Source organism: Caretta caretta, chromosome 1, assembly GCF_965140235.1.
Source record: "Caretta caretta isolate rCarCar2 chromosome 1, rCarCar1.hap1, whole genome shotgun sequence".
In the NCBI taxonomy this organism is placed as follows: domain Eukaryota; kingdom Metazoa; phylum Chordata; order Testudines; family Cheloniidae; genus Caretta; species Caretta caretta.
In genome coordinates this window covers 325,285,537-325,309,039 of record NC_134206.1, presented here as the reverse complement: position 1 = coordinate 325,309,039, position 23,503 = coordinate 325,285,537, and the positions used below count along the sequence as shown (strand labels likewise).

Here is a 23,503-nt window from a genome sequence, read left to right as displayed (position 1 = left end):
ATTTTCTGCATTTGTGATGGTCGATTCTGCATTCAGAGTGGACAAATGTGATACCTTCTTTGCTTCAGCTTCTGCCACCTTGAATCCTTGAGGGGCTGGACATGCTTGGGGAGTTTCTGGCTGCAACTTGCATTTTGGACCCACATCCATCATGGCTGATGAGAGCTTTTGGGAAGGAAGCATTGGTTCACTGTGGGTGAAGATGATGGTCAGTGCCCCCCTTGAGAGGGCAAGGTTCCATCACCTCTTATATACGTTTCTGTTACATACTTACTAAATAAACCAGCCCCCGTATTTTCAGTCTTGCCTATTATTGCCCTGTTCCTACCCTATTATTTTAGGATGGTAGAAGGCAAGGGGCAAGTAAGGTAGAATATTGTTTGTTTGTTTTCTTTCGATAGAGAAGAAATTAAAAGTACCCACAGCAAAACCATTCTGGCAATACAAGTAAATCCTAATTATCAGACTGGCTTGGGGGACGTATCTGGATTTTATATAATCAAGATTCAGTTATGAGTTTATCTGTACTTGAAGTACATGGAGTTCCTTGACTCTTTTCAGTCTAGCTTTAAGCCAGCGTATGGCAGAATCTGCAGTGATCTAATTGATGGCTGCTCTCATCACAAGAGACCATGATCAAGAGTCCATGCTGATTCCTTCAGCTCTACCAATTGCCTTTGATACTGTGCATGAAGACATCTGATGGTTACGACCTAGACGTGGGCTGTCTGATCTAGTGGTCCAAGCAGGAGTCAGGCTGGGTCAGATATCAGTAGGTCAGAGTCTAAGATAGGCCAGAGGGCATACCTAGAATCAAGTGTCAGAAGGCAGGCAGGGTCAGGTTACCAGGAGATCAGAAGCAGGAGAACTACAAATCAATAACCAGAGTCAAGCCAGGGGAGCAAGAGTGGGAGTCGAAGCAGGAGCAGGAAGCACAAGGCACACAGTCCAGAGCAAGGTGGGTCCCTATTGTATGGACAACTTCCTGTTCTTGTGCTGGATTTATATAGAAGCTGTGGACCAGTCAGGTTCCAGGTTCCAGCATTCTGCCAGTCAGGTTCCAGGACTGGAGTCTTCTGTCGAGGTTCAGCTTCTGCCCTAGCAACTGTTAGCAAGTTGTTGTGTGGCAGGTTGGAGCTTACTAGGTCCTAAGAGTCCTATGGCTCCAGGTTTGAGACCTATGGTCCCAGACAATGATGGCCGTTGGCATTTGCAGGGTAAGATTATGTGGAGTTGTGGACCGTGGACCCATTGGTCTAGCCTAGGGCAATTCCTCATCTGCCCCAAGGCTTTCTTATGTGACCTACTACAAGGTTCTGTTCTGTCACCCTCCTGTGCATTGTTTTTGTGAGAACGTTAAAGGAGATATTATATGGTATTATATGGTGTGGTGCCATCAGTATGAGGGTGACATTGCGCTTTAGATCTCTTTATTATCCTTCCAGGACAGGGCATTCTTTTGTCTTTCCCAATGTCTGACTGTTGCTTGGATCTGAGACATGAACAGGAAATATGACTGAAGTATTGTCAGTAGGTTATTGAAAATGTCTTGAATATAATCCATCTGGAAGGGATGGTAAATAGAATAACTGCCACTTCATCAAGGGGATTTGGCCCTCTTCTGTTACCAAGGTTTGCAATCTGTGGGTCTCGTTTGTTTCTTGCCTGTTTCTGGTGCTTGTATACCAGAAGTGACCAAGAACAATCTTGTACAGAAGCATTGAAATATTTCAAGATATATTAGACTTTAAAGCCATGAATATTACTATTATTCTTTAATTATTATTTTATTAACATGGAACTCAGGTAGCCACATCAGACATGTGACTTTGCCACACACAATTGATGTATACAGGTTATCCCCAAAAAGTGACAAGGTATATTTTAGAGAGTTCAATATTTCCAATTTTACTGGGAATATTTATGTCCCTCTCTCTGTAAAGTCCAGTGCCTTAGTTATTGTCAATCCAACTGTACAGAGCTGAGAGACAGCCATAAGCTTTTCTATATCTGGACATGTCACAAGTTGTAAAGTCTGATCTTGGGCATTTTCAGAGCTAGACGTGAATGCAGGATCCCTTTGGGAAGCTGGGAATTTCTCCTCTATAAAGCACCCATTTCCATCCATGCATGCTGCAAGATATTGAACTTTGAAGTCATTACATTTTTAGGTATAAAAATACTAATACAGGACTGAAAATTTGCAAAGGTGGGTTACCAATATTATCCTCATTTTTTCAGATGGAGAAGCTGAGGCACAGAGCTGTTAAGTGACTTACCTCACACAGCAAGTCAGTGACAGAGTTAGGAGTAGAATCCACAAGTGTCCTGACTTCCTATCTAGTGTCACATTTCCACCTAGAGCCAGACCTAATAAAAGGAAAGAAAAATTCTAGAGAAGTATGGAGCCCCGGAAGTTCTGTTTCCCCCTAATTCTGGCTCGTAAGTGGTTTGTTCAGATGAACTGGTGGGGCCTGAATGGTGGTTCCTCGTCCATTTCATCTGTCTCTTCTGTCTTCAGCTGAAGTCTCTCATAGGCCACAGAATCTGTTTGACTGCTCTAAGGTAGCTTTTATTTGGTTCACTCACAGTTCTCTGAGATCTCTCCTACCCCTTCTTTTTCTCACCACCCAAAAAGAGTATTTACACAGGTAACTGCAAGTTTTATCATCACATACCAGGTAGTCCTAATGACATTAAACCCAGAGAGAGAAGATTGAATGGCTTGTACTGTCATAGGCCTGAGATCTTCCATTAACTTATTCAGTTGTCCCTTTCTGTATTTTTTTTTATGCACTGCAATTGATGGTTTATACCGGGTTTTAAAAGAGAAATGTTTTAAATGAAATAATTACAATGCACTTCTCTCCTCCTGCGTTTTTGAATTTTGTAATAACTTCTTTGTTAGAGTAGCAAGGCGGAGTGGCCTCCCTCCAAACTGGAGAGCGAGGGGCCACTAAACTCTCCATGGTGGGTGGAGCCAAATCTGCCCCGCTTCCCTCACTGGAAATACCAGGGTGGGATAGTAAGTATAAAAAGAGCTGAGTAGGTGCTGGGCCATGGGAGAGAGTAGACGTCTCTTCCAGGGAGCAGAGTCCTGTGCAGGATCCCAGACCAGCCCCTGAGGAGACAGAAGACCCCAAGGAGGAACTGCACTGGCCCCTGCCTGACTGTGAGGCAATAAGACCAAGCCCCTGCTCGACAGAGCCCCAGTGGCTAAGTGGGGTAGGAAGTAGCCTGGGGGAGCCATACCTTGAGTCAGCTGTGCTGCCAGGAAGCAAGGCAGCCTGGTTCAGAGGCTTTCCCCATTGACCCAGTGGCAGGACTGCCCACCACAGATAGGGCCCTGGGCTGGGACCTGGTGGAGTAGGGTGGGCCTGGGTCTCCCTGCCCCTCCCTGCAGCTGCTATCCTACACCTGGGGTGGTTGCAAACTCATCCTAGACCAAGAGGCCTGTACCTATAGACTGTCCCAGCCAGAAGGCTTGGGCTAAAGATTGTTAGTGTTGTGCCCCACCCAGAGGGTCAGAGCCCCCTTATAGACTGCCATTATAGACTGATAATTGCTGTCTGTCCCAGCCAGAAAGCTCTGCGCTAAAGACTGTGCTCTGCCACGCCCAGAGTACTGGAGCTTCCCCCTATAAACTATTGTTTACCATCTTCCTGTAGCGAGGCACAGTGGCCTCCCTGTGCCCTCGAGAGCAAGGAACCACTAATCTTGCTGGAGAATGCAGGCATCGCCTGAAACAAGGGGACAAGCCCAGTGCAGCAGCAAATCGAATTCCCCCCTCTGCTGGACGATAAAACGGTGAACCTTCCCGACCAGGAAGAATGGAGGTTAAGAAACTCATCAAGTGGCTTGCTGAGAGCCAACAGCAGCAGCACTTGGCACAGCTTCAGCTTGAGCACTTTTGAAGCCAGGATACTGGCCTAGATGACACAATCTATAGCTGTGTCTCTGTGGTATTAAGTTTGAGGGTTTTCTCACCCTTAAAAAGAAATCATATGACATGTATTATCACAATGTTAAAATCCGAAATATAGCCTTCCATCATCATCACAGCATCATTTTCACTAGTCGGTCATGCAATTTTTATACACCCATTATATGCCATATGTGAAATCTCCATGCACACACACATACACTCCTTTACGATTTTTTAAAAACATTTTATCCTGGTTTATTTGTGGCCTTCTGTTCCTGTCAACTGTTTTTGCTGTTGACCACTGCTGCCTCAAATAGTGGTTTACAAAATTTAATTAAGACTCTCTAATGTAATATCGGAATTGTTATTTCCTTTTGCAGTTGATAATTGCAGGGCCACATTTTTCTCATGAAATCTTGTAAGAGAAATATTCTGATGATGAAATTACTTTCAAATTGACTTCTTCCTGAAAGTTTTTTCTATTTCTGTTGTACAAATTATTAGATTTGTGTGTCTTTATATATCAGGATGAGTGAAGGAAAGTTGATGTATCCCTCTACTATCTCTTTTTCTTTGAAAACTGTCATCTTTTCTGCAGTTTATATCATTCTGTAAAAAAATATTTGATTTAATAGGGTATTCCCAGGAGAAATATTTTGTTAAGCTCGCTAGGGTGGTAAATACCTATGTGTTATATAAAGGGAAAATGTCCTTAAAAATATTAATTTTCTCAAAAACACAACAGTCTGGAAATTCTAGGGTAATGTTTACATTTTAAAGAAATCCCAAACTTAATGAAGCAGAGGCGTGCACAGTTAAGCTTACTGAAAGAACCTTAACTCTGCCCCCAGCTCCTCTCCACCTAACATCCTGCATACTCATCTTATCTGAATTTAGAAACATTTTTATGGCAATTTTGAAGGACTTTGAGAAGTAAGGTTTTAACTCTGCAGCTCTGAACCTCTTAAATATCCTAAATCTGCCTGTTGGTTTAATTCGCCTATGAAACTGAGGGATTTTGGCGTACACAATTTGAGTGTACAGTTAGTCTATCTGCACTAGGAAGGTAGTACAGTTAGATCACTTGCACATCACGACTAGGATTGTTTCCTCTAGCTTTTTTGTGATACAGGGGCAGAGCTAATCAGTCTCCTTAATTTTATAAATTGACACTTTCTAATGTTGGATTTTTTTAAAGTTTAATTTTAATCTGGAATTTCCAGACTTTTTACTGTAGTATTTTAGGATAAATACTGCATTGTCTTATTTTTCCCTCCTTAAGTAACTGATAAATATTTACAGCCAAACAGTTTAATGAAGTTTTTGCGTGGAAATTTCCTTCATTTAAAAAAAATGTTAAGAATTGCTCAGTGACAGGAGTCTCCACAGAGCTTGAGAGAAAAATTGAATTGCAGGTCACCACCTCTGATTCTCCAGTGCAGCTCCACTCCTCTGTCATGAATTATGTACCACCATCACAAGAAGTCTCAACGAGATCTTAAACTGTGCTCTGCAGGTCAGCAGATTCAGGTTCTGAAAGATCAGAGAGGGAACACATTCTAGGGTACGTTCCTGCAGCACTTGTCATTCATGTGAGTAAGGACTGCAGATGTGGCACTGTTGCCGGGTAGATACACCCCGCCATGGGGTGTCTGGTTGCAAAGGACAAAATAGGGGTTATGGCTCAAGTGGCTAGACGAGATACTGCTGTCCTAGTCTACAAAACAAAGCAGCGCAACCTAGTGGCCAGAGTCCTCGGGGCTGCCTTTGCTCTTGGGGCAGCGCGGCCTAGTGGCTAGAGTCCTCAGGGCTGCTCTTGCTCTTGGGGCAGTGTGGGCCAGTGGCCAGAGTCCTTGAGCAGTGCCCCCACACTGCAGTAGGTTTTGGGTATGGTAGGGGGACCCTGGCCCATCCTTCTTCACCGGGTCCTGACCTAGTGCCCTGTGAAACCAGTAGTCCACAGTTCAGCTCTGTTTCCTATTTTAGCAGTCACGTTCCCTGGGTCGCTTCCTACCCATGCTTTCTGCTCTGTCAGTTCTCGTGGGATATTGGCCTTCCAGCTCACTCTTGTCCTCCAGGGTTATCAGGGGTTCCGCAATCGATCCCATTGGCTCGGCCTCCACAGTCTGTAGTTCCAGCAATTCCCTGGCAGGAGTCAGCAGTGTATGTCAGCTCTCCTCTTCAGCCAGCCCAAACTGAGCTGGGCCACTCCCTTTTATATTCTGTCTCTAGGCTGAGCATGCCCAGCAGGGGTGAGGGGGGCATGGCCTCTTCAGCCCACAGTGTACGGTTAACCCAGCTGGGTCAGTGCAGGGTCACAGGCCCCTCTGAAGTTAAATGTAACAGTTACTTTTATATAGTTTTACAGTTTGCTCCTTTACATCCATATAAAAAACTCTAAATGCTCCAAAATACTTTACCTGGAGTAACGTGGGGTGTTAGGATATAAGCTTTTTCAAATTCTTGCAACTGAAACATAGCAACAAAGCAGCAGCAGTAAATATTTATATTATGATGGTGTCCAAAGGCCCCATTTGAGATTTGGGCCCCATTTTCCTGGGTGCTCTAAAACACAGAAAAGAGAAAATCCCAGCCCTAAACGACTTACAAAACATAACTGAATTTCTATCCTGAAAGCTTTCAGAGTAGCAGCCATGTTAGTCTGTATTCGCAAAAAGAAAAGGAGTACTAGTGGCACCTTAGAGACTAACCAATTTATTTGAGCATAAGCTTTTGTGAGCTACAGCTCACTTCATCGGATACATTCAGTGGAAAATACAGTGAGGAGATTTATATACACACAGAACATGAAACAGTGGGTGTTATCATACACACTGTAAGGAGAGAGATCACTTAAGATGAGCTATTACCAGCAGGAGAGCCGGGGTGGGGGGGAGAAAACCTTTTGTAGTGATAATCAAGGTGGGCCATTTCCAGCAGTTAACAGGAACGTCTGAGGAACAGTGGGGCTGGGAGGGGGGAAATAAACAAGGGGAAATAGTTTTACTTTGTGTAATGACACATCCACTCCCAGTCTCTATTCAAGCCTAAGTTAATTGTAGCCAGTTTGCAAATTAATTCCAATTCAGCAGTCTCTCATTGGAGTCTGTTTTTGAAGTCTTTTTGTTGTAATATTGTGACCTTTAGGTCTGTAATCGAGTGACCAGAGAGATTGAAGTGTTCTCCGACTGGTTTATGAATGTTATAATTCTTGACATCTGATTTGTGTCCATTTATTCTTTTACATAGAGACTGTCCAGTTTGACCAATGTACATGGCAGAGGCGCATTGCTGGCACATGATGGCATAGATCACATTGGTAGATGTCCAGGTGAACGAGCCTCTGATAGTGTGGCTGATGTGATTAGGCCCTATGATGGTGTCTCCTGAATAGATATGTGGACAGAGTTGGCAACGGGCTTTGTTGCAAGGATAGGTTCCTGGTTAGTGGTTCTGTTGTGTGGTATGTGGTTGCTGGTGAGTATTTGCTTCAGGTTGGGGGGCAGTCTGTGGGCAATGACTGGCCTGTCTCCCAAGATTTGTGAGAGTGATGGGTCGTCCCTCAGGATAGGTTGTAGATCCTTGATGATGCGTTGGAGAGGTTTTAGTTGGGGGCTGAAGGTAATGGCTAGTGGCGTTCTCTTATTATCTTTGTTGGGCCTGTCCTGTAGTCGGTGACTTCTGGGTACTCTTCTGGCTCTGTCAATTTGTTTCTTCACTTCAGCAGGTGGGTATTGTAGTTGTAAGAATGCTTGATAGAGATCTTGTAGGTGTTTGTCTCTTTCTGAGGGGTTGGAGCAAATGTGGTTGTACGTAGAGCTTGGCTGTAGACGATGGACCGTGTGGTGTGGTCTGGGTGAAAGCTGGAGGCATGTAGGTAGGAATAGCGGTCAGTAGGTTTCCGGTATAGGGTGGTGTTTATGTGACCGTCGCTTATTAGCACTGTAGTGTCCAGGAAGTGGATCTCTTGTGTGGACTGGTCCAGGCTGAGGTTGATGGTGGGATGGAAATTGTTGAAATGATGGTGGAATTCCTCAAGGGCTTCTTTTCCATGGGGCCAGATGACGAAGATGTCATCAATATAGCGCAAGTAGAGTAGGGGCGTTAGGGGACAAGAGCTGAGGAAGCGTTGTTCTAAGTCAGCCATAAAAATGTTGGCATACTGTGGGGCCATGCGGGTACCCATAGCAGTGCCGCTGATTTGAAGGTATACATTGTCCCCAAACGTGAAATAGTTATGGGTGAGGACAAAGTCACAAAGTTCAGCCACCAGGTTTGCCATGACATTATCAGGGATACTGTTCCTGATGGCTTGTAGTCCATCTTTGTGTGGAATGTTGGTGTAGAGGGCTTCTACATCCATAGTGGCCAGGATGGTGTTTTCAGGAAGATCACCGATGGATTGTAGTTTCCTCAGGAAGTCAGCGGTGTCTCAAAGATAGCTGAGAGTGCTGGTAGCGTAGGGCCTGAGGAGGGAGTCTACATAGCCAGACAGTCCTGCTGTCAGGGTGCCAATGCCTGAGATGATGGGGCGCCCAGGATTTCCAAGTTTATGGATCTTGGGTAGCAGATAGAATACCCCAGGTTGGGATTCCAGGGGTGTGTCTGTGCGGATTTGTTCTTGTGCTTTTTCAGGGAGTTTCTTGAGCAAATGCTGTAGTTTCTTTTGGTAACCTTCAGTGGGATCAGGGTAGTGGCTTGTAGCAAGTGGTGTTGGAGAGCTGCCGAGCAGCCTCTTGTTCATATTCCGACCTATTCATGATGATGACAGAACCTCCTTTGTCAGCCTTTTTGATTATGATGTCAGAGTTGTTTCTGAGGCTGTGGATGGCATTGTGTTCTGCACAGCTGAGGTTATGGGGCAAGTGATGCTGCTTTTCCACAATTTCAGCCCGTGCACGTCGGCGGAAGCACTCTATGTAGAAGTCCAGTCTGTTGTTTTGACCTTCAGGAGGAGTCCACCTAGAATCACAGCCCCCCAACCTGAAGCAAATACTCACCAGCAACCACACAACAGAACCACTAACCAAGGAACCTATCCTTGCGACAAAGCCTGTTGCCAACTGTGTCCACATATCTATTCAGGGGACACCATCATAGGGCCTAATCACATCAGCCACACTGTCAGAGGCTCGTTCACCTGCACATCTACCAATGTGATATATGCCATCATCTGCCAGCAATGCCCCTCTGCCATGTCCATTGGTCAAACTGGACAGTCTCTACGTAAAAGAATAAATGGACACAAATCAGACATCAAGAATTAATAATATAACATTATTATATGTTATTAATTATTATTATAATTATTAATATATTATAACATTATACATGTTATAATATAACATTATAACGTTCAAAAACCAGTCGGAGAACACTTTAATCTCCTGGTCACTCGATTACAGACCTAAAAGTGGCAATTCTTCAACAAAAAAAACTTCAAAAACAGACTCCAAGGAGAGACTGCTGAATTGGAATTAATTTGCAAACTGGCTACAATTAACTTAGGCTTGAATAGAGACTGGGAGTGAATGTGTCATTACACAAAGTAAAACTATTTCCCCTTGTTTATTCCCCCCCCCCCCCCCCCCAACTGTTCCTCAGAGGTTCCTGTTAACTGCTGGAAATGGCCCACCTTGACTATCGCTACACAAGGTGTCACTCTCCCCCCCCGCCCCCCCAGCTCTCCTGCTGGTAATAGCTCATCTTAAGTGATCTCTCTCCTTACAGTGTGTATGGTAACACCCATTGTTTCATGTTCTGTGTGTATATAAATCTCCTCACTGTATTTTCCACTGCATGCATCCAATGAAGTGAGCTGTAGCTCACAAAAGCTTATGCTCAAATAAATTGGTTAGTCTTTAGGGTGCCACAAGTCCTCCTTTTCTTTTTATCCTGAAAGCACGTCTCCTAAGAAAAAGTAGTTCCTTTTTGGTAGACTTGATTCAAACAGCACAGCTATCTTTTATTTATTTTGTTCATGCTTTTTTTTTTTTTTAAAAGAAAATTTATTATTATTACTATTATTTACTGCTGGTATTTATTTCAGGAAGTTTATTTCATTGTTCAGCTTATTTTTCCTTTTCACTATTGCTTTTAATACCATACATGATATATTCATCTAATTATATGCGAGTAAACTTTAAAGATCAAATCATGAATATGAAACATTTGAAGCAGTGAGATTTTGTATTTCGATGTTATATTATTAATTCAATAGCTGCAGTATATACATTTCCAAGTTCCCAAAGGCAGGATAAAATTTGGGTTTTCAACTTCCAGAAGCCAAATCAGAATAAAAAATATTAATTTAAAAATAATAACTTTTTAGAAATGAAAGAAAAATTCAGCATGCTTCTTTGATTCTCTGTCATTGCCACTGCTCTTCTCTTTCTGTTGAGAGAGATAGTGGAGGGGGGTGGTGGGGAGGACAGGCTACACTATCTCTTTGGTACTTACTCTAATAATAGGGAATATGTATCTGTGTACCTCACAATTTTTAACATGTTATAGTCTCACAACACCCCAGCGAGGTAGGGGAGTGGTTCAAGGAATTGAACCTGATCCTCTAAGGCAGGGGTTCTCAACCTTTTTCTTTTTGAGACTCCTCTCCCCCCCCCCCCCCCCCACCCAACATGCTATAAAAACTCCATGGCCCACCTGTGCCACAGTAACTGGTTTTCTGAATATAAAAGCCAGGGCTGGCATAATTGCCTGGAGCCTCATGCCACAGGGGCCCCCACAAAGCTACATTGCTCAGTCTTTGGCTTCAGTCCCATGTGGTAGGGCTCACAGCCCTGGGCTACAGCGAGTTTAATGCTGGCCCTGTTTGGTATCCCCCTCCCCCTGAAACCTGCTCGCAGCCTCCCTGGGGCCCTGGCTGAGTACCACTGTTCTAAGGCCTAAACTAGAACCCTTATCACTGGACCACCCTTCTTCTTCCCTGTCTTTTATGTTGTAGAAGAGAGGCTATGAAACAAATAGCTATACAGCTACTCTTTTCTTTCTGCAAGATTATTTTCTCATATAGTGGTTTAAAAGGTTTCAACATATATGGGCATTGTAACTGTAATTGTCACATTATACTGTGTGTTAGCCTTCATTTTAACCATTTGGTATGTAAGATTAATGTACAAATATGACACAGTTATTTATAAATGTAGATTTTAATTAAATTTAGCTTCTGGTTAAGTTCCTCTTTAAAAAAATCATTTGATTCATTTACTCACCTCTGTATAAAGATTATGTGAGATTTGCTTTTTCTTCATCTAGGGTCTTCACCATCCTCATACACTTAAAGGTACTTTCTCTGTTTCTCGACCAAAAATGTTCCACATGTATTTTCCTAGAACCTGAGTATTTGATCAGCTGCAATTTCGTATGCATTATTTTACTATTCACAGCAGCACTGATAGGGGATGCAGAACTGCCCATTCACTAGAATGTGGCACGGAGGAAGAAAAGACAAACAACTTCATGCTTTTAAATCAGCATGTTCAGTACAAACTCGTAGGTAAGTGTTTGTTTCACTTCACAGGTATAGGTAAAGAAAATATTGTTTAGCATGTCTGTTTGTTTCTCTCTTTCAGTTATTGTAATGGATGCATGCTAGATCCAGATTGTGGTCTCTGCTATAAACTGAACAAGTCAAATGTTGTTGACTCCTCATGTGTTCCAGTTAAGAAAGAATCTACAATGGCAGCAGCATGGGGCAGGTATGTCACTTTGAGAGTTTATATTCCTTAATTCATAACTGGCCTCAATCAAAATTTATTTTCAGACTGCTGTGAGCATTTATGCTTTCATTGAAAATGGTATTCTTAAACATCTTTCCAGAAAATTGATCTTTTGACTGGTATTTTTGACATTATTATTTCATTATAGTGTATAGTATACATTTCCAGTGTGAAAAAGGTCCCATGTAGACTTCATTTTTCAAGGAAAATAGAAGCTGTCTAGGAGTTGAAGTACTTGTGATGGTTGACTTAAAAGGTCACATCAGATTTTTCAGAACACTAATTGCAAAGAACGATGAAAAATTAGTACTCGTGCTATGACGGAATGATAGCTTTGAAAGACATTAATTATGCAGACTTCTGTGCTGCACAGATGAAGTGATTAAAAAGGCAAGATATAGTGGGTATGTTTGTGTATTGGCACAGCTGTACACACATATGTTTAAGTGCTGCAACACGAATAGAGTGGCAAACCTCTAGGACCAACTCTAAGGACACTTTTCATTTTCCTGCTGTTTTGGATTTTTTCTTCTGAGACAATTTCCCCTCCCCCGCACGCCCTCCAGTTACATTTGAAGCTGTGAAGTTTCATTTTCTTTTAAACCTTACCTTTGTTCAAACATTTTAAAATTAAGACAAAGCTTATAGGCCTAGTCAGTCAGCTGAACAAGTCTAAAATGTCCGCTGCATGGTATGTGTGCAAGAATTTGTGGTTTCCCACATTTTTAAAGTGGCAACACTGTATACCTTGTGCTTGTGTGTGAATATATATGTGTACACACAGAGAGGTTCCCACTAAAATGTCAGCAGTTACTATGCCCTTGTGCATGAGACAGCAAAGCATTTACCTACCCTTAGAAAGATTTTGTATAGTTTTAACTTTTATCAGGCAATCACTGTAAGACCAATAACCTGTGATAATGTAGTGTAAAGTCTTTATCAACATGAGTTTGGGATGGTGTGAAGCCACAAGGAAATTATATAGGTCATCCACGACTGCTGATAAAACCTTTCTACTTCATCTCACTACCATGTATTTTGTTTATGCCACATGTTCCATAAAAGTGTTTTTAGAAAAGTTTTTTAAGTTTTTATTGGAGCTATTTTTTGTCTTTCTCCAACTTCAAAGTCAGGAGCCTTAGCTATGATGAGTCACAACTGCCTAGGGCTCAGAGGAAATGAAAATATCAAACTAACTAAGTAAATAATATGTGTAAAGTGTCTCTAAAAAGGACCTCATCTTTCTTCAATATACATTAAAATGTTATGTCCAATCTCTTGGGCCGTTCCAGGCATAGAGGTGAGTGATGTGATTCCATTAGATCGAGGGATATTATATTTATTCACTTATGAAAAAGCATCACTGCTGCTTTGCTGCATCACCATATTGTGGCTTGATTTTAAAAGTGGTTGGATAATTTTGTGACCAATAAAATATGTAGTTAAAAAAACCCCCTAAAATAAAGGCTATAAAATCTCATGTGTAAGGGACCAGGGTGTAGGCAGTCCCGGCTGGTGTTCACCAGTCAAGGATGGCCACGAGGCAGTAGCCAGCGAGCAGGGATTGGAATAATCATTAGAACTGGGACTGATAAACAAAAGGGTCAGAGTCAGCCTGGGGTTGGAAACCAGAGATCAGAAAGCGAGGTGTAGTCTGGATTCGCAGCAGTCCAGAAGCCTGCGTGGTTGTCCAAGACAACTTCCTGAAGCAACCTCCAGGGTTAAATAATGCTCATAAACCAAACAGAGGGCCACTGGGTGTTGTCAGTATTGATCATTAGGTGGTACTTCCTGTGGTGCCTAATCTCGAGAGTGTTCCTTGGATAGGGCTCTGTACAGCCTCCCCGTGGTGATGTGGGAATGTCAACTATCCCAGGCTCAACAGACCTCGGTTCTAGTTCTACAGAGCCGTACATCATGCTCTTGAGCATATAGTGAATATCTCCCCTGTAGCTCGCACCATCTTGATTTTCAGAGGAGCTCCCATATTCTTTATTTGTCATAATAGATCTTTCTTCATATTCAGAATCAACATTTGTTTCATGTACTCTACCATTTTAAGAAAAAAAGGAGTACTTGTGGCACCTTAGAGACTAACCAATTTATTTGAGCATAAGCTTTCGTGAGCTACAGCTCACTTCATCGGATGCATCCACTGAATGCCTCTGATGAAGTGAGCTGTAGCTCACGAAAGCTTATGCTCAAATAAATTGGTTAGTCTCTAAGGTGCCACAAGTACTCCTTTTCTTTCTGCAAAATACAGACTAACACGGCTGTTACTCTGAAATCTACCATTTTAAGTACCATCTCTGTAGCTAGGGAAGATGTAATAGTATACAGTAAGACTTAAATGGAGACATAAACTTGTTACTCTGAAAATTCTTCCTAAGAGGAGGAAAACCTACTACAATACTCACTGTAAGGGTGTGGGGAATAGAATCCAGATCTGCAGAGCTAGAATAGTTGATACTCACAGTGCCACCTGCAGGCCATGCAGAGCAACAGCCAGGGAGCTTTGTGGAAAACAGACACTCCCAAAGAACCCAGAGTGACAGTACCCTGCAGCCCTCTGATTGGCCAGCACCCTATTTAGTCCTGGAGGGTGCCCCAGGAAGTTGTGTGGGCAACAACAGAGACTTCAGGCCTGCTGCAACTCCAGACCTCACCTCATCTCCTGATCTCCAGTTCCAGCCTGACCCTGACTCTTGCCTCGTGACTCTATCTTGGTACTGTCTCTGACTCCAGCCTGACTCTGAGCCTGAGCCTGCCTCCCGATTCCAGTCTGGTACTTCGGCAGGTCTCCAATCCCAGACTGACTTTTATCCTGACTCTTGCTTAATGAACCCAGCTCTGGTGATTCCTCTGACCCCTGCTCACCAACTATTGTCCCTGATGTGTGAACCCCAGCCCAGCTGTGACCAGACCACCTAGGCTCTCGTCTCTTACAGTTTGCCTAGACCCACTTCCAACCTCCTCCGCAGGAGCCCATTAACAGGGATATGGAAGGGGTGGATCTACCATCACCCATTGGACCCCATGGTGTACCAGACCTGCAGGAGCGGGTCATGCAACTCCAAAGCAAGAACCATCTGCTGCAGTTCCAAGTGGCACAGCTCTTAGAGGAAAATCAGATACTCCTTGAGCAGTTAGCATGGTCCCAGGAAGAGAATTCTGTGCTCCAGGCTCAGGTTGGGCCACTGCCCTCTGTACAGGGCCCTGCAGTACCACTACCCAACGATTTGAGAGGAACTGCCAGAAGTTCAAGGGGCTCCTGAACCAATGCCGTCTCCTTTTCCTGCTTCGCCTTCTAATGTATCCCACCTACCAGACCCACGTGGGACTAGCGATCAGTTTGCAGGCAGAGGAAGCACTGGATTGGACCTCCCTCCTGCTGGAGCAGGACAGCCTGGTGTTAATGGACTGGTATGCCTTCCTGTGAGTATCTTCAGCGACCTTTGACCACCTTCATTGCACTTGCTCAGCTGAAGCCGCAACTACGAGGCCCCAGCAAGGATAGGAGCCAGCTGCCTCATACGCTGCCCACTTCCAGAGCCGTCCCTTGGGTAGGGCGAATCGGGATGACTGCTGTGGGCCCCGCACTTTGGGGAGCCCCACAGGCCAGTGCAATTGGCCAGCATGGTCGGTCCTGGAAGACATAGGTGCAAGAACTAGGAGTGCGGGGAGTGCTGCCGCCCCGCCCGCCTGGGCTCCCGGCTGCCGCCCCACGCGACTGGGGTCCCAGCTGCTGCCCTGCGCGACCGAGGCTCTGCCACCCGCGTTTCGGTGCAATGAGTCATCCACCCGGCTGGAGCCATGAGCCGCTGTGGCGCTATGGTCAACAATAGCCCTGCGGTAGGCACCGCCAACTGCCAGCAGCAGCAGGCAGCCCAGCACCAGGCCAGATCTGTCCCGCCAGCCTGGCCGCAGATGCAGAGTGGGGCCCCTAAGCCAGCGGGTACTGATTTGTCCCAAGCCCTGCAACCCACCGAATGATGGTCCTGCCCAGTTCCATCAACTTGTGGCTGACGTTGAGTGGAATAAGGCAGCCCAACTGCATCATTTTCAGTGTGGACTTAGTGAAGAAGTAAAGGATGGGCTAGCCTATGTTGAGACCCTGACCCGCTTGGGTGCTTTCATTAATCTCTCTCTCTGCACTGACAACTAGCTGCAGGAGCGAAAGGAGAGGACGGGCATCCTGCCACTGCTTCACCCACACCCTAGACCAAAAGCCTGAGCGCCCAATCATGAAATAATGTGGGTTGATCTGGCCCACTGATGCTTGACCCTGGAAGAAAAGAAACGGCAACAGCACAATAACTTACACTTTTACTGTGGAGCACCAGCACGTGCCATGGCCTCTTGCCCATTGCAGACCTTGACCCCTAAGGAATCAGGAAACAAGCAAGCCCAAATCATACTGGGTTGGGGGGTGCGGCCTGGGCACTACTGGAGCATTGTGCTCTGGAACTATCCCCAAGACCTGCAGAGAAACGCAATCCAGGATATGCAGGTCCTCCCCATACTTCCAAGTATGAATAAAGTTACATACCATGGATGATGCCAAATGGATTCCCCCTCAGTGGGCCTTGGTTGCTTCCAGGGCTACCGATGACTTCTTTAGAGGCTAAAGCCACTTGAGCACTACAAATCCCCCTCCATTAAAAGCATACATCCGTTCTTTTAGAAACAACTGATGGGTCCCTCCTGTCCTTGGCGCCAGTAATGCAGGAAACAGTACGTCTAGAGGCTGTAATCCAGGGCCATCAGGAAGTACAACAGTTCAATGTTATCCATTCACCACACTTCCCCCTACTTCTCTGTATCACTTGGCTGGAGCAACGTGGCCCTTGTATCTCCTTGCAAGAAAAGAGGATCAGCTTCCCATCTGAATGCTGCCGAAACGTCTGTTTATACGCAACTGGCCCCAGTCCTCTGCTCCAGGCTCCTGTAGCTGATTGGAAGTGACAGCATGTGTGGGGGAACTCCAGATGGCAGTTAGCCAGAAGGAGTCACTCCTAAGCCTGAGTCCCTATCTTTTGAAAAGTATTGGGATTATGTGGAAGTTTTAAAAAGAAGATTGCAGCCATGCTACCTCCACACTGGGACTATGACTTCCCCATAGATGGGCGAAGGTCCCTTATGGGTTTATGTGATGTCCAATCCAGAACTGGCAACCCTTCATGTGTGCATCCAGGAAAACCTGGCCAACGGCTTCATCCAGTGCTCCACCTCTCCAGGAGGGGCTCTTATCCTTTTTCTTAAGAAACAAGGACAGAATGCTACACCTTTGTTTAGACGGCCCTAAACCAGGAGACCGTCCAAAACCGTTATCCCCCTGTCCTTAATCTTGGAGTTCCTAGATTGTGAGTATTGTAATAAAAACAAACCCTGCATTATTCTTCAGTAATGGCCCCTAAACATCATAAAATTACTGGAACTTGTAATGTTGTGGACTACTTCTGTAGAATACTGTAGTTATTTTTTAAATGTTTCCTCTGCTCCTATTTTGTAGCAATAACACTGCATGTGTGTTTACAGTGAATGACAATTATTCACAAGTACAGTATGTTCCAAATCAAGAATATCTGTATGGTGGAGGAAAAGAAGATAGAGATTTCAGTCCCTTGAGACTGCCAGCAAGGCTGTTTATATTGCAGAGGTTGCCATGGAAACCTGAGAAGAAAATTAGAGTATCAAAATGTTTTTACAGGAAAAATATGAGACATTGATTCTCTCAAATGTAGGGTTGCCCGTGGCAGACAATGGTACCAGGGGATGAAAAGAACGCACAAAAATAAATCCAACCCAAACGTATGCCACAAGAAATGTGCAGCAAGCATAACTGTCTGGTTGACAGCAAGGAATTGGGAGGGGGGTGAGTTTCCATAGAGAAAAGGCTAGAAGAGATGTTGCATGTTTGATCTGTTACATAAACATGACTCATATGTCAGGTATATTTGAGGGTGAAACATTGAGGGACAGCTCATCTAACTCATTAGCATAGACACGGCAGGCCTTGGCATTTTTGTATGGGCCTGAAAAACAATTTTTGTATGCACCACCAACCTTCCTGACTCCTGTGTACAGTGATCACACCACTGTTCCCAAGGCCAGCCCAAATATTTTGAGGTTGGTTAGCAAGATTGTTCTGTACTGATTCATTTTATGTAAAAGGAAGGAAGAGGAATGGGAATCTTCAGATCACTACCAGCCACATTTTGTGAGAGAAGTGAGGGCCCAGCATGTGGAGTTGATTATTTTCAAACCTGTGCTTAATCCACTAGATGACGCTGCCTCTCTTGAAGTGCTCCTTCACTTCCTAATAGAGGAACCATGGGCAGTCTATCACTGCAAACAAATCTGGGGTCTTCTCAGAAACTATGTGATTTCTGTTTGTGCATTTCATGGACACTCCTGCCCCAAGGCCAATCCATAGGGCAACAGGAAGAGACTTTTAATTGTCAAAGTATGTAAGATTTTATCTCTACAAGGAAAAAAGCTCGAGGGGCAAAAATAATGAGACCTGTAGTTACTCTTGACACATCTGTATCCTCAATACAGTGGGACTGTGCACGTGAGCCCACAAGATTGGCTCTGGGCACAGCCTGTGGATAGAAACAGATCAGCACCCATGGCTCTGACTTTATGTGCTAGGTAGTACATTGGCACTGAGGGAGGGAGACATTAGCAAGAGCTATGTGCAGTTTACTTTTGTAGTCAGTTGGCTACAAGGATGTTGTTGGCACACCTCCAAGAATGCAAGTTCGCTATTCTGATTTTTTTTTTAAAGTATCCTGGTTCATCGAAAGTAAATTGGAAAATTAGAGACCAGATTTTGAGAGACCAGAAATCCTAAATAGATTCCTGCTATTGAGACATTTTATAAGTTTGTTTAATTTCAAAGAGATATAGGTATTACTGATCATCTTGGTTACCTGCCTGTGGGTGAAACTTTAGACAAAATATTTTAAAGGCTTTGTAAAGACTCTGGAAAGTTATACATTTATCCCATCTTTTCTATTGGACCAATACATATCAGTTAAGATTATTGAAAAGCAATTTAAATACTCTTTTATTTTGTGGCGATAGTAGATTTTCCTGGAGGGTTCAGCAGGTGGAGATCTATTAGCAAAGGGTCCTTTAGCTGTTTGTAAATGACCCTCCTGTATTTTTTTCATGTCCAGTACAGTGAGAAACTCATTACTACTCAGTTTTCCAAGCCATTGACCAATTTGTATAGTTGCTTCTGAAATATGACAGGTATACTATGAATCACTTTTTAAAAGACATTTTATTTATGATTAAAAATGTGTGTGTGTATTTGTATATTTAAAACCTGTGAGTCTCTCTGTTTCTTCATAGGAGATAGATGCATAAATCCCCCTTGTACATCAATCTGAGATCAGTAAATACTCTGAGAATGAAGTTGTCGTCAATTCAAATGAAGTTGCTTGTTTCGCATTACAGGGAGTATCAGTAAAAATATTATTAGTGAAACTGCAATCTTCAGAACCTTTCTATAAAGACTTGCATTTACAAGTTATTTTAGTAAAAACTGAAGTACTGGGGAATCAGTTTCTCTTGTGGAGACCTCAGGTTAATAGATTATAGGCATGAATATAATTGCTACTGTATTTTTAAAATGGTAGCACAACAGAGTGAATAATTAATTGAAAAGGCTAGCTAGATCCGCCATACTGCCATCACACAAAAGGAATACATTAACTAATCAAGTACCCCCAGAGGGATTTCTTTCTGGGTAGTGTATGTGACCCTAATCTAATTATTCAGTCCACTAAAATATCCACAGCCTTTATAGGCTGCAGAAAACAGTATTTTGTTACTTTTCTTTTTCACTGGATCATTTTCAGAAATAAGAAAATATTTTCTGAATTAAGTAAATAGAGACTTGGGGAGAATACAGCGATTCTAACTGCAGATTTGCCAAAAGTTGAAAACTGCAGATCTTTGTGCAGTTGGAATCACCATTATTGGTGCAGTCCCAGAATAACAACATGGCTATATTGTCCCATTTGAGTAAATACATTGTGCAGAATAGTAATGTATAAAATACAAGAAAATATGAAAATAGAAATGAAAAAAAATGGTTTTTTTACTGTTATAGGTTCTTCAGATTTCACTATGAAGCCTAAAATCTGATGAACTATCCTTTTCTGATGATGGAGTGTGGGGTCACTTTCATTTTTCCTATGCTGATCCTGACAACTTCCATTCTTAAGAGGTAGCAGATAATTTACAAATTGTGGATGTATACTTCAATATCATCTCCACTAACTATTAACAGAGAGAGCCAGCAGAACAGCAGGACAAAGCAATGTGTATATTAGGTCCACAATCACAAATAAATCTGCTGCTCTTGTCGCATTTATGGTCAGGTGGCCAGCAAAGTAGATGGTATTTTCATAGGGCTGTTAAGCGATTAACAAAATTCATAGTGTAATTAAAAAAATTAATTGCAATTAATCATGCTGTTAAACAATAATAGAATACCATTTATTTAAATATTTTTGGATGTTTTCAACATTTTCAAATATATTGATTTCAATTACAACACAGAATACAAAGTTTACAGTGCTCACTTTATATTTATTTTTTATTACAAATATTTGGACTGTAAAAAACAAAAGAAACAGTATTTTTCAATTCACCTAATACAAGAACTGTAGTGCAATAACTTTATCATGAAAGTTGAACTTACAAATGTAGAATTATGTACAAAAAATAACTGCACTCAAAAATAAAACAATGTAAAACTTTAGAGCCTACAAGTCCACTCAGTCCTACTTCTTGTTCAGCCAATAGCTCTGACAAACAAGGTTGGTTACAATCACAGAAGATAATGCTGCCTGCTTCTTGTTTACAGTGTCACCTGAAAGTGAGAACAGGTGTTTGCATGGCACTGTTGTAGTCGGTGTTGCAAGATATTTACATGCCAGATGCACTAAAGATTCATATGTCTCTTAATGCTTCAACCACCATTCCAGAGGACGTGTCCATGCTGATGACAGGTTCTGCTCCATAACGATCCAAAGAACTGCGGACCAATGCATGTTCGTTTTCATCAAATGCATCAGATGCCACCAGCAGAAGGTTGATTTTCTTTTTTGGTGTTTTGGGTTCTATAGTTTCAACATCCGAGTGTTGCTCTTTTAGGACTTCTGAAAGCATGCTCCACACCTCATCACTCTCAGATTTTGGAAGGCACTTCAGATTCTTAAATCTTGGGTTGAGTGCTGTAGCTATTTTTAGAAATTTCACATTGGTATCTTCTTTGCATTTTGCCAGATTTACAATGAAAGTGTTTTTAAAATGAACAATATGTGCTGGGTCATCATCAGAGACTGCTATAACATGAAATATATGGCAGAATGCATGTAAAACGGAGCAGGAGACATACAAATCTCCCCCAAAGAGTTCAGTCACAAATTTAATTAACACATTATTTTTTTTAACGAGTGTCATCAGCATGTCCTCTGGAACGATGGCCGAAACATGGAGAGGCATATGAATCTTTAGCACAGCTTTCGTCACGTAAATACCTTGCGACATCAGCTACTACAGTACCATGCGAACACCTGTTCTCACTTTCAGGTGACATTGTAATTAAGAAGTGGGCAACATTATCTCCTGTAAATGTAAACAAACTTGTTTTTCATAGCGATTGGCTGAACAAGAAGTAGGAAGGAGTGGACTTGTCGGCTCTGAAGTTTTACATTGTTTTGTTTTTGAGTGCAGTTATATAACAAAAAACCCTACATTTGTAAATTGCACTTTCATGATAAAGAGATTGCACTACAGTACTTGTATGAGGTGAGCTGAAAAATACTATTTCTTTTGTTTAGCATTTTTACAGTGCAAGTATTTGTAATAAAAAATAATATAAAGTGATCACTGTAGACTTTGTAGTCTATGTTGTAATTGAAATAGATATATTTGAAAATGTAGAAGAACAACCACAAATATTTAATAAATTTCAATTGGTATTCTATTGTTGAACAGTGCAATTGATCGTGATTAATATTTTAATCACGAGTAACATTTTGAGTTAATGGCGTGAGTTAACTGCGATTAATCGACAGCCCTGTGTTTTAACCATCCTGACCTGTCAGTCCTGAGGGTAACTTTTTTTTTTTAATTTACTTTAAGGGTAGATTACCTGTTGGGCCTGTCAACCTTGACAGTATCCCTTTAAATGGTTTTTAAAATAAAACATCAAGTTTTCATATATGTACATAAAGAATTCAGATTAAGGCAGGGTTTTTGTCATAACTGTCATAGAAGACAGAGATTTCTTGATTTTTAAAAAATTGGGGGGTGAGGGGCAGAAGAAATAAATAAATCCAGGCTTAGAACTGAGTTGGGGGGTGGGAGCGTTGAGGGGCAAGGTGCTGTTGTTGTTTTGTTTTATGTTATCCTAAAATGGCTGCTGAAATAAAAGCAATTAAGAGATCACAAAGCACAGTCTGGTGTGCAGTTATCAGGAGACCTGAGTTCTCAGCTCAGCCACAGACTTCTTATGTGACTCTGAGCAAGTCACTAAGCTACTCTGTGCCTCAGATCCTCATTTATAAAATAGGGATGTTTCTTTGCCTTGGGGGCGTGCAGTGAAGATAAAATCAATTAATGGTTGTGAGGTGTTGAGATGCTATGGTGATGGAGGATAAGTACCCAGACAGATGGAAGGATAACGAACCAAAACCACCACCATCTCTGTTAAATATTTCTCTCAAAGAAAAAAAATCTGTAAGTGACCCAGAAAGTGATGCACTGCTTAGGCGAGTGCTCAAATAGCCTCACTAACTACGTATCATGAAGCCATATGCAGAAATGTTGTTTGGTTAAGAGACTTTTGCTTTATCTAGGAATTTATGATTTCACTCTTAACAATATATGGTCAGCGTAGAAGAAGTGTTTGGTGCTAGAACTGCTGAACTGTTCTACTGAACCTTAAACAAGGGGCACTGCTGTTGTGTTGCACAACCAGACAGGTGAATGCTTTAATAACCATTCGGTTATTGTATTTTCCCCTCTCTATATATCTGGGGATACATAGTATCTGTGAGGGAGTCTTATTAATTTGTTCTATATTCTTTACACATATGAAATTGAAAAAAGAAAACTAGGAGAAAATCTGTGTGACTTTGGATGATGACTTAATTATATTCCTATATCTTTTGCTTTTTTCATCATGTTCGTCCCATGATTTTCCTTAAAAGTTATCATTATAAAATTGCAATCCTACTTATAATTCACATGGGTTCTAATAGTAAATGCCCTTTCTGATAAAATGAGAGAGCAAATTACTCCATAAAACCTACATAATTTTTTATCAGGTACATGTATTACCCTTAGGTTGCACTAAAACACACTTTGGTTTAGTCGTCTAATTTTTTTAATTGAATTTACTTTTTATTTTAGGGTCTAGAACATCTTTTTTTCATTCTTCCCACTGTTAACTTGTGTATTTCTTAAGTGCATAGTTGAGTAATGTCAATTCACAATATAGGAGGAAACAAAGGAAATAAATTTCAAAGTATAGAATATCTTATGCTGTTCTTCCAGAAGGATCTTTGTTAGCAAATAATTTTATTAACTTTTCGTTAGAGCCTTATGTTCAACGCAAGGTTTTAATAAAGTATAAGAGTACAATACCTGAAAACAAGCTAGTATTTTCTCACATCTGTATATGTTAGAAAGAGGATATTTAATTTTCTAATCCATTGATACTCAGCTACAGAAGACTGATGTTCTCTAAGGGAAGGAAAAGCAATGCTATCTTTCTTTAGTGTGTGGGGAAACATTTGTATCTTGTTGTCCATGT

The 23,503-nt window shown here is 42.2% G+C and overlaps 1 protein-coding gene across 1 annotated transcript in view; it reads left to right on the top strand.

Moving 5' to 3' along the window:
• The window catches only part of SLC2A13 (solute carrier family 2 member 13), a 322,896-nt gene that overhangs the window by 244,602 nt on the left and 54,791 nt on the right, over positions 1-23,503 (top strand). The window contains exon 7 of the mRNA XM_048836305.2: positions 11,515-11,640. Coding sequence (XP_048692262.1) covers positions 11,515-11,640 — 126 coding nt within the window. The remainder of the gene's footprint in view (positions 1-11,514; positions 11,641-23,503) is intronic.